General features: G+C 47.8%; 1 protein-coding gene across 2 annotated transcripts in view; it reads left to right on the top strand.

Annotated features, from left to right (window-relative positions):
• The window catches only part of LOC133130271 (TBC1 domain family member 2A-like), a 34,950-nt gene that overhangs the window by 3,895 nt on the left and 18,555 nt on the right, over nt 1–12,500 (top strand). Inside the window, exons 3-6 of one of the 2 annotated variants that reach the window (XM_061244721.1) lie at nt 1–59; nt 10,967–11,093; nt 11,371–11,705; nt 12,291–12,500. The exon at nt 1–59 is cut by the window's left edge and continues 89 nt beyond it; the exon at nt 12,291–12,500 is cut by the window's right edge and continues 17 nt beyond it. In XM_061244721.1, coding sequence (XP_061100705.1) covers nt 1–59; nt 10,967–11,093; nt 11,371–11,705; nt 12,291–12,500 — 731 coding nt within the window. Of the gene's footprint in view, nt 60–10,966; nt 11,094–11,370; nt 11,706–12,290 lie in introns of those variants that run through there. The other variant, XM_061244723.1, reaches the window with a different exon arrangement.

The raw sequence follows: 12,500 nt of genomic DNA, 5'->3' as shown, positions 1-12,500 counted from the left end.
GCAGGTCTGCGCAGACACATGCAGGGAGGGCACGGCAGACAGCACCACCTTCTGCGCAGGTGAGAGGACCCGGACGTAATGGGACGTCTGTACGAGGCTTTCCTGAATGACGCAGCAGACCTGGGTCAAATCATTATTTAAATTTGAAAAAGTTAGCCCTTTAGGCAGTGAAAATTCATACTGGTTACTGACCACTTTTCTATTTCCACCAATATTCAGAACAAAGATCGCTTTGTCCGCGTTATATTTACGTATTACACGTACTATAGACATTTAAGCAGGCACCCAGACAAGCGTGATTAATGGTGTGGTGATTAATAATATTTACTGGATACGTCGACATTAGTTCAGTTCAGTGTTCAGTTCAGTTTATTCTTTGTCCCAAATGGGCAATTTGTTTGCAGCAGGACCACACACATACCACACAACAATAGGCATAACACAATACAGACAGACAGACAGATTCTGCACAAGAGCATAATACATAGTTCAGTTGTGATAAATATTGGCAGTGCATTAAAAACAGTCATTTAAAATCAAGATACAGTTTCACTAAATATAAGGTAGATATAAAAAGAGGTAGTGGATTGGGCTATGGGGTCACTAAATGGACAAGGCTATCTTCCTCTGTTGTGTGCATTCAGTGCTTGGATAGAAAGAGGGATAAAGGAGTTTTTGTACCTCTCTTTTGAAGCAATGGGAGTGTTAAATCGTAAGCCAGATGGCAACAACATGTATTCTGTATACAGAGGATGACTTGTATCTTGATAGATATTCATGGCTTTGTTAAACACCTGCTTGTTGAAATACTCAGTAAGACTATTGAACTTCACTCCCACGATCTTATTGGCCACATTCACAATTTTAGAAAGTGCATTCTTGTCTTTGATAGTGACCTTTCCATACCAGCAGATAATGGAGAACGTCAGGACAGACTCAATAAAAGCTCTATAGAACAGTGTCTTCAATGTTTTATCCACCTGAAACTTAGCAAGTTTCCTGAGAGCAGAGAGTCTTTGTTGTCCTCTCTTGCACACAGAAGTGGTGTTCAAGTCGAACTTAAGCCGGTCATCAATCAAGGTGCCTAGATACTTATAACATGATACCATATCAACATCCTGCCCCTTTATTACACTATGCACTGGAGCAGGGGGAGGCGTCTGAAGTCTATAGACATGTCCTTAGTTTTACTGATGTTAAGATGCAAAAAGGCATCTTCACACCAGGACACAAAGTCATCAATGACAGGGCCATGCTCATTCTCATGAGTATTCAAGAGACTGATGATTACAGAGTCATCTGCAAATTTTATAATGTACCTGTTGTCATGTTGGCTAAGGCAGTCATTGGTATACAGGATGTACAACAGGGGGGAGAGGACACACCCCTGTGGTGAGCCGGTGGACGATGTTAGGGCACTGGACAGCACATTATTCACCCTCACCCTCTGAACTCTCTGCATAAGGAAGTCAAGTAGCCAACCAGTCAGGCTTGGATCAAAGCTAAAGTTGCTCAGTAATTTCTCAGTTAGCAGGTGGGGTTGGATGGTATTAAATGCTATGGAGAAAACAAAGAGCAACCTAGCATGATTCCCACTCTTCTCCAGATGTTTATAGAGAAGATTAAGTCGAGTGATGGTAGCATCCTGCACCCCCCTCTTGGCCCTATAGGCGAACGGAAAAGGATCCAAGAGGGGTTCCACCTTAACTAGGAGCTCAGCTTTAATCAACTTCTCAAAGGATTTTGCAACAAGGGCAAGGGCAACCGGCCTGAAATCATTAAGGGTTTGGGGGCGACTGACCTTGGCAACAGGCACCACTACAGACTGCTTCCATAGAGATGGCCCCCTCTGCTGGAAGAGTGACAAACTGAATATGTGATGAAAGATAGGGCGTAGAACATAATGTCCTTCCTCCTGGTAAACTCCAGCTTTCATTTTCACGCCTTGATGAACACTGGCCCCTCTCTCCAGCGCCGCCACCAGCATCGCACTTCCGGGGTTTCAGCCGGGAATCATTTTAGACGAGCCCCGTCTAAAAAGAGTGCATAATTGTTCCCGACTGACTGATTAAAAACATAGCCACCGATTTCGTCCACACTCCTGTGATTGACATTGCAGACAGCCAATGAGAGTGCAAGTTATTTAGCTGATGCTTTTATTCAAAGTGACTTACGGTTGATTCGGCTAAGCAGGGGACAACTCAGAATTGAATTGAAGTGGGGGAAATGTAATGCCAAAGGGTGTGTTTTTTTCCACGCACACAGTCTAGCATATCCAACAACTGCTGCTTGTTAACGTTAACGCCGTATTTCCAACAACTGCTGCAAACCCAATAAGGACTGAGAAAGTATGGATCGTCGGGACCCATTGTAAGAACAGCACCGAGGTCCGCATGAGCAGATTTAGAGGGATTTCGCCCCGAGGTTAGACCTCCCTCTACTGTTGCCCTCTGCAGAAATGCAGTACAGAGCGTAAACACACGGACACACTGTGTACGTGTCTGAAAGGAGTCATTCTGAGTTGAGGCCCCTTGTCCTGTGATCTGCTGGGGATTTCCAATTCACACTCACTTTGCATTTTGTTAATTGATAAAAATAAACTATTAACATTTCTATTTTTGAAAGCATTCTTATTTTACAGCAGTCGGTGGTTCGATCCCCAGTGTAGCCACAATAAGATCCGCACAGCCGTTGGGCCCTTGAGCAAGGCCCTTAACCCTGCACTGCTCCAGGGGAGGATTGTCTCCTGCTTAATCTAGTCAACTGTACGTCACTCTGGATCAGAGCATCTGCCAAATGCCATTAATGTAATGTAATGTAATGATATTGTGATCTTGACACCGTGTGATGATCAATGCAGGTACTTTAAAAAAAAACATATATGACAGGACAGTTCATAAAAGTAAGTGTCAATTGTGAGGGGCTAAGTTCATTAACATTACGTTACGAAGACAGAATTAGGCTAACCTAGGGTATCGTTGGTGTTGTCTGTTGCAGCTAGCTAACGTCAAAAAAAAATGCCGTTTGAAACCACAAACAAACTGAAACTTCATCTCATCTCCGTTATCATCTCCCACATCAGAGGTGCCTTAAACAAGCAGTAACATGGTGGTTGAAAGCCAGTTGTCTTCAGGCAACAACAAAACAAATGTGCATATTTTTTTACAATTATTATTCAGTCATTTAAATGTATTTTAAAACGTGGTTTTCTAAGCCTAAGTTTCCGACTATAAAAGTTCACCCAAACTGTCTGTCTGACTGTATTTGCATTGACTTGTCTGAAGGCCAGCAGCTTCAGTGCAGAAACAAAAGCAAATGAAAAAACAAACCACTTTATAATGTATTTTATATCTGTATTTATTGTTTGACAACAACTTGTTTGGTTATAATGTGTAATTTGTCAGAAAACGAAAACCGCCCAATATTGTGAAAAGTAGTCCAAATGTAATCTACCTGCCCAAAGCCTTTCCCCCCGTCAGTTAGAGTCAAAAGATAAGATAACCCGCCAAATCTGGCTACACTCGTTGGTTTCAGAAAGTCACAGGATGTGAGGGTTGGGAGACTCGGAGTAGCTTCGCAGAACTTGAGCGATTTACGGGAAGCAGAGCATCTGCAGAGTATATGTGGGTCTGCATGTTTGTGTGAACATGTCTGTGTGTGTATGTGGGTCTGTGTGTTTGTGTGAACATGTCTGTGTGTGTATGTGGGTCTGTGTGTTTGTGTGAACATGTCTGTGTGTGTATGTGGGTCTGTGTGTTTGTGTGAACATGTCTGTGTGTATGTGGGTCTGCATGTTTGTGTGAACATGTCTGTGTGTGTATGTGGGTCTGTGTGTTTGTGTGAACATGTCTGTGTGTGTATGTGGGTCTGCGTGTTTGTGTGAACATGTCTGTGTGTGTATGTGGGTCTGTGTGTTTGTGTGAACATGTCTGTGTGTATGTGGGTCTGCATGTTTGTGTGAACATGTCTGTGTGTGTATGTGGGTCTGTGTGTTTGTGTGAACATGTCTGTGTGTGTATGTGGGTCTGCGTGTTTGTGTGAACATGTCTGTGTGTGTATGTGGGTCTGTGTGTTTGTGTGAACATGTCTGTGTGTGTATGTGGGTCTGCTTGTTTGTGTGAACATGTCTGTGTGTATGCAGGTCTGTTTGTTTGTGTGAACATGTCTGTGTGTGTATGTGGGTCTGTGTGTTTGTGTGAACATGTCTGTGCGTGTGTGGGTCTGTGTATTTGTGTGAACATGTCTGTGTGTATGCGTGTTTGTGTGAACATGTTATGTAGCAGAACAAATCTCTCCATACACTAAAAGCACACCCTTTGGCATTAAATTTCCCCCACTTCAATTCAATTTTATTAAATGGGTCACAATGTAGCCTAGTGGTCACAAAGATGCTTTTCAGAGTAACAGAAGGTGCATACCCTGAGCCGCCAGATAGCACAACCGGTTAAAAATAAAAAGTTCAGCAGCGATGTTGAGTACACGGCCAGAGTTAAAAGTACTCCTGTTATGGGGAGAGTAATTCAGCTGCATGACCTCAGCCAGGTAAAGAGAAGTGCACTGATACTCAAACTGCAGAACTGGTTTTTCAAGCAGCATGAACTGGCGTCTGAATTGGAGAGACGAGTTAACACTCGTAGGGAAATGTGATCCAATGTTTCCAGGTCTGCTGTTGATCGCAACAGATCTGTTCTGATTGGCTGGCTGGCTCAGCGTTGGGATTGGTCCTGGCTACAGGGTGGGTCGTGCTGAACATGGACTTATGCAAATGAGCGTACTGTTGTGATGTCACAAATTCACATTAAATGCACATTTTCTTCATACGGATTGTGTGGATTTATTTGGGGTGGTTGTGCATTTTGATACTTTGACACTGTTTTTATAGGACCTTTCAACACAATTTGAAACCTTTAAATATGAATTATAAACTATAAATTACAATACAAAACAAATACTGAATGGTGACATCCCAGACATCCACTCGCATTCATGTTCACGCAAACAGTGAGCATTTATATAGCGCCTTTATCCACAGCGCTGTACAATTGATGCTTCTCATTCACCCATTCACAGACATACTCACAGACCAACAATGATTGTCAGCCATGCAAAGCACCAACCAGCTCGCCTTGTAGTCAGGACAAATCCAAACGCTGAGCCAGCCAGCCAATCAGAACAGATCTGTTGCGATAAACAGCAGACCTGGAAACATCGAATCGCATTTCCCTACAAGTGTTAACTCGTCTCTCCAATTCAGACGCCAGTTCATGCTGCTTGAAAAACCAGTTCTGCAGTTTGAGTATCAGTGCACTTCTCTTTACCTGGCTGAGGTCATGCAGCTGAATTACTCTCCCCATAACAGGAGTTAACTCTGGCCGTGTACTCAACATCGCTGCTGAACTTTTTATTTTTAACCGGTTGTGCTATCTGGCGGCTCAGGGTATGCACCTTCTGTTACTCTGAAAAGCATCTTTGTGACAATCTGCTGTCAATACAAATAATATAAATTATACATTTGTTATTTAGCTGATGCTTTTATCCAAAGTGACCCCCCCCCCCGCCCCACAGCTGTGTGGATCTCATCGTGACTACACAATCGGGGCTTGAACAACCAACCTTCCGGGTGCCAGTCGTGTACCTTAGTGTACGGACAGATTTGTTCTGCTACATGACACGTTCACACAAACACGCAGACCCACGTACACGCACAGACATGTTCACACAAACACGCATACACACAGACATGTTCACACAAACACGCAGACCCACACACGCACAGACATGTTCACACAAACACGCAGACCCACATACACACAGACATGTTCACAGAAACACGCATACACACAGACATGTTCACAGAAACACGCATACACACAGACATGTTCACACAAACACGCATACACACAGACATGTTCACACAAACACGCAGACCCACATACACACAGACATGTTCACACAAACACGCAGACCCACATACACGCACAGACATGTTCACACAAACACGCATACACACAGACATGTTCACACAAACACGCAGACCCACATACACACAGACATGTTCACACAAACACACAGACCCACACACGCACAGACATGTTCGCACAAACACACAGACACACGTACAGAGACACACAGAGTTTCTCAGTTCCTCCCTATCAATAGAGTTGTGAGTTTGTGTCTGAGAATGTGGCTCTTGTTTTGCATAGGTCACTTGGGCAACGTACTGCATTAGAGATTCAGCGATGTTACATTATATAAACACTGTTGCAGCAATGTTGTTGGCTTGGTCTGGCGCTATCATTTGTTTACGGAACGTTTCCTGGTTCAGAATCTGGTGAGGGCCAGGATGTGACCCTTGAACCCTGGCTCAGCTCGTTCTCGTTGCCTAGTAACGGCTCTGTCTGCCTTGCAATGAGAACATCCTCCCCCCATTCTTGGCCTCCTCTTTTGAGTCATAGTATATACATGGACGTCTAACTGCCTTTTTTCACTCAGAGACTGACGTATTCGGGTCAAGCGACCAATGAGCACTGAAAGCACACAGTGAAGCACAATGTTTCCACTCAAATAAACCCAGAACGTCTTCAAGGAACGCCCAAGAAATGGACAGTGTTGCTTCTACCAAACGCTGCTTTTCTTTTTTTCATTTTAAGAAACGGCCGTTCCGTTTCTGAACTGGGACCGGGCTCGGTTTGCTAAAGGCTTAGTGCAGTCTCTCAGAGCGAGGTGGACGTTGGTACTTGAACACACACACACACACACACACACACACACAAACACACACACAAGCTCAATGGTCCTATTCCGCTTCAGCCTAGCCGCACAAGAGGTGGAGACCTGCCATGAGCGTGTGAAGTTACTGTTCCTCTCTGAGAACGGCCAGAGGAAGCGTTCAGTGTCGGGACACCGCGCATGTGCGATGGTGAACAACTGATGAACTCTGCGTTAATGCTCGTTAACGTCAACGCTGTATTTCCCGCGAACAGTCTAGCACAGGGGTCGGCAACCCTGGTCCTGGAGAGCCGCAGGGTGTGCTGGCTTTCGTCTCCACCTTAAAATAAGCAACCGATTCAGACCCAAGAAACCAGGTGAGGTGAGTTAACTGTGTAATCAACGGCTTTCATTGATCAATTAATGCCAAGTAACAACGAAAGCCAGCACACCCTGCGGCTCTCCAGGGCCAGGGTTGCCGACCCCTGGTCTAGCATATCCAACAACTGCTGCAAACCCAATAAGGACTGAGAAAGTATGGATCGTCGGGACCCATTGCAAGAACAGCACCGAGGTCCGCATGAGCAGATTTAGAGGGATTTCGCCCCGAGGTTAGACCTCCCTCTACTGTTGCTCTCTGCAGAAATGCAGTACAGAGCGTAAACACACGGACACACTGTGTACGTGTCTGAAAGGAGTCATTCTGAGTTGAGGCCCCTTGTTCTGTGATCTGCTGGGGATTTCCAATCCATCTGCAAACGGCACAAAACCACCCCATTGCACAGGAGATCAACCCTGCCCCCTGCTGGCAGCTCACCACCTTTCTCAGGAAGGGTTGGACAAGGATTCTCTCAGCTGAACCAAGAGAAAAACATCATAAATCACTTCAACCATAGAGTATTAAAGTCCCACCCACTGCAAAAAATGGAGCAGTTTCAACCATAGAATGTGTAATATATAGAGACAATGACGCCAATAGAAACCAATGTGGAAAGATTCTGCCACTCCAGGGCACAGAGACTGTGGAAAAATATGGACCAATGCCTCCTACATCACCCATGGGCTTGTAAAAAGCGTTCTGAAGCCCAGAAAGGCATGTTTACCAGCCCCGCCATGTTGTACATTTGGGGTAGGTCTTCCCCAGCCTGTACTGACCTGACCCAAACTCTCCCAGCAACAGCAACGGCGGCACCAAAGGACTGCAGCAACACGCCTGCAACGTTCTTTTCATTAAATTAGTTGAATCTGACCTACATGATTACATTTGTGTTACAGGGAGATTTAGTCAGGGCAATTTACCAGAGAATGAAGCCGGGCAGCCCTGTAGCCTAGTGGCTAAGGTACATGAGATAGGGGGTGACATGGCTCAGGCAGTAAGAGCAGTCGTCTGGCAGTCGGAGGGTTGCCGGTTCGATCCCCCGCCCGGGCTGTGTCCCTGAGCAAGACACCTAACCCCCAAATGCTCCTGACGAGCTGGTCGGCGCTTTGCATGGCAGCCAATCGCCGTTGGTGTGCGTGTGCGCGTGTGCGCGTGTGCGCGTGTGCGTGCGCGCGCGCGTGCGTGTGCGTGTGCGCGTGTGCGTGTGCGTGTGTGCGTGTGCGTGTGTGTGTGTGTGTGTGAGTGTGTGTATGAATGTGTGAATGAGAAGCATCAATTGTACAGCGCTTTGGATAAAGGCGCTATATAAATGCCAACCATTTACCATATACATGACTAGGGCACCCTGTAGCCTAGTGGCTAAGGTACATGACTGGGGCACCCTGTAGCCTCGTGGCTAAGGTACATGACTGGGGCAGCCTGTAGCCTAGTGGCTGAGGTACATGACTTGGGCAGCCTGTAGCCTAGTGGCTAAGGTACATGACTGGGGCAGCCTGTAGCCTCGTGGCTAGGGTACATGACTGGGACAGCCTGTAGCCTAGTGGCTAAGGTACATGACTTGGGCAGCCTGTAGCCTCGTGGCTAGGGTACATGACTGGGACAGCCTGTAGCCTCGTGGCTAAGGTACATGACTTGGGCAGCCTGTAGCCTAGTGGCTTAGGTACATGACTGGGGCAGCCTGTAGTCTAGTGGCTAAGGTACATGACTGGAGCAGCCTGTAGCCTAGTGGCTAAGGTACATGACTGGGGCAGCCTGTAGCCTAGTGGCTAAGGTACATGACTGGGGCAGCCTGTAGCCTAGTGGCTAAGGTACATGACTGGGGCAGCCTGTAGTCTAGTGGCTAAGGTACATGGCTGGGGCAGCCTGTGGCTAGTGGCTAAGGTACATGACTGGGGCAGCCTGTAGCCTAGTGGCTAAGGTACATGACTGGGGCAGCCTGTAGCCTAGTGGCTAAGGTACATGACTGGGGCAGCCTGTAGCCTAGTGGCTAAGGTACATGACTGGAGCAGCCTGTAGCCTAGTGGCTAAGGTACATGACTGGAGCAGCCTGTAGTCTAGTGGCTAAGGTATATGACTGGGGCAGCCTGTAGCCTAGTGGCTAAGGTACATGACTGGGGCAGCCTGTAGCCTCGTGGCTAAGCTGTTGGGTCCTTTAACCCCACGTTGCTCTGGGGGGGGGCGGGTGGTGGGGTCCCAGTGGTGCTCACAGACTCAGGTCCACATGCGGGTGTGAGTCCTCCAGCTCACCTCAGCCCATTCATTTCCAGCCACTGATCCACGGTCGTGTTGCAGTGATCCACGGTCGTGTTGCTCTTGGTTGGGGGAAACAAGTTTGTTTGCTTTGAGGATCACTGAAGTACAGTTTGGTAGGAGGCAGACAGGCGTTTCGTTTTCGGAGTGTGTCTATCTAGCACTCTGTGTCAGTCTTGTAACGAGACTTAAGATTTAAAGAAATTCTCTCAGGTAGAAAAATATCACCTTGTTTTAAGTAATGTCTGCTTGACAAAGTGTCCTTATTCAATTGGCAAGTCTTGAAATTACAAACGGTGTTACCTCGTTGGCAATATTTTATCATTCTTATTTAGCAGAAAAGGGAAAGAAATACGATTAGAAGTACCAAAATACGTAAAGGTAGGTGGGTTTTATCGCAGCTGGATTCTCGTAACATAATGAAACATAACGGTGAGAACAGGCCGTTGATGCTCACCTTTTCCTGCCCCTGCTGCTTAGAGTGTTGAAAAGCTAAAGAGTAACCAGCACCGTATCCAGCCTGGTCTTGATAACCGCCAGCGTTATTTACATTACATTTACATTTTAGTCATTTGGCAGACGCTTTTAATCCAAAGCGACTTACAAGTGCATAGGTTCTACCATAAGTCAGAGCATCACATCCAGAAACTAGCAAAATACACAGGAAATGCTGTTCTAAACATAGTTGTCATCAGAAGAGCCTTTTTTTTTTTTTTGGGGGGGGGGGGGGGGGGGTTAGACAAGGATAGGGATATCAGAAAGGAGGGGCAGGGGAAATCAGGAGGGAGGACTAAGGTAGAGTTTGAAAAGGTGGGTTTTGAGTCTGCGTCGAAATAGGGGGAGGGATTCTGCTGTCCTGACAGTGGTAGGCAGGTCATTCCACCACTGAGGAACGAGAACGGAAAACAGGCGTGAACGTGCAGCTCGACCGCCAGGTGTACGTAGAGAGGGAATCGTAAGGCGACCAGAGCTGGCAGACCGGAGTGGTCTAGCTGGGGAGTAGGGAGTGATCAGGGATTGTGTGTAAGGTGGGGCAGTCCCCTTAGCAGCCTGAAATGCCAACACTAGGGCCTTGAAACGGATGCGTGCGGCAATGGGAAGCCAGTGGAGGCCAATGTCCTGGCACACTCCTCCACACAGCGACCACACTCTGTGTGTGATCGCGATATGGGCCGGTGTCCTGTGTAAAAACCGTAGTCATGTATCTAGAATTCTACTACATATCCCAGGAGTCATTGTGAACTTTGACTGTGTAATCACTCATCTGAAAACCCCGATACGGGGCGGCCTGTAGCGTAGCGGTTAAGGTAACTGACTGCGACACGCACGGTCGGTGGTTCTAATCTCGGTGTAGCCACAATAAGATCTGTACAGCCGTTGGGCCCTTGAGCAAGGCCCTTAACCCTGCATTGCTCCAGGGGAGGATTGTCTCCTGCTTGGTCTAATCAACTGTACGTCGCTCTGGATAAGAACGTCTGCCAAATGGCAATAATGTAATGTAATGAAAACCCCGATACCATTATGGGTCTATTACTAGTGGCTCTGGAGTGGGAAGAGGTGTCCATTCATTGTGCTCTTTTGTCTTTGTGTTTTTATTTTATTTTATTTTTGGGGTGGGGGGCGGTGAAGATGACTTCCTGACCATAGTGAAAGTCCCCACTGGGCTGGTGGGAGAGGAGGCTGCCCGGCAACCAGCGCCACGGCAACAGGCCACCCTTAGCAACGTTTCCTTCAAGCACCCTTTCACAGAGATACAGTGAGTACACACACACACACCCTCTCATATACACACACGCACACACACACACACACACAGTGAGTACACACACACTCACACACACAGTGAGTCCACACACACACACACTCACAGACACAGTGAGTACACACACTCACACACACACACACACACTCACACACACACACACACAGTGAGTACACACACACACACACACAAAGTGAGTACACACCCACACACACAAAGTGAGTACACACCCACACACAGTGAGTACGCAGTGTGTGTGTGTGTGTGACAGGAACTCGGTGCGCAGTCTGCGACTGAGCCGGTTGTCGCAGGAGCTGAGCCGGAGTGTGTTCCACTACGAGCTGTCAGAGGAGACCACGCCCAAGGACCCTGAGGGCCCCGCCCCTAACGCCCCAACACAGGAGAGCCCCGCCCCTAACACCCCCACACAGGAGAGCCCCGCCCCTAACGCCCCAACACAGGAGGGCCCCGCCCCTAACACCCCCACACAGGAGGGCCCCGCCCCTAACACCCCCACACAGGAGGGCCCCGCCCCTAACACCCCCACACAGGAGGGCCCCGCCCCCAAAAGCCCTGCCCAGGGGAGCCAGAATGCTGCAAGTACAGGTGTGTGTCTCTCTATCTCTCTCTCTCTCTCTCTCTCTCTCGCACACGCACGCACACACACACACACACACACACACACACACACAAACATATGACACACACACACACAAACATATGACACACAAAAAACATATGACACACACACAGCACACACACACAAACATATGACACACACAACACACACACACACATGCGACACACACACACACAAACATATCACACACACACAAACCAACAAACATGCGACACACAAACACAAACACAGGCACAGACATGCAGCGCACATACACACTTATTTTAATACTTTTTTGCCATGTCCACATACCAAAGGAACAATAAAGGACATAAACAATATAGACACAGAATAAAGACATGGAAGGATTATTAGGGGTACAGCTAGCAGTGCAACGCACACACACACATGCACGGCCATGCGACACACACAATCACGCACACACACAGACACACACATGTACACACACAGGCTATTCGGGGAGTGAGATCACTGCCTTTGATTTGAGATGCAGCCCCTGATAGGCTGCCGAGCCTCTGACTGCGACCTCTGACCTCTCCATGACCCCACAGTGCCCCCTGAGCCCCTTGACCTCTCGGCGACCTCCAGCTCGCTGCCGGCCGCTCAGGGAGAGGACCGAGAGGAGGGCAGGAGATCGCCGTGCCCCTCCCCAAACCTGCAGACCAGGAGGAACAGGGCGGGGCACTCCGCCTCCCTGCCCAGTCACTGCACGCAGGACAGGATGTCCCGTCTGCAGCAGGAAGAGCACACGCTGTCTGAGG

This window comes from Conger conger, chromosome 6 (assembly GCF_963514075.1).
Source record: "Conger conger chromosome 6, fConCon1.1, whole genome shotgun sequence".
NCBI lineage: Eukaryota > Metazoa > Chordata > Actinopteri > Anguilliformes > Congridae > Conger > Conger conger.
The sequence above is the reverse complement of the archived record's forward strand: the minus strand, read 5'-3'. Positions and strand labels throughout refer to the sequence as shown.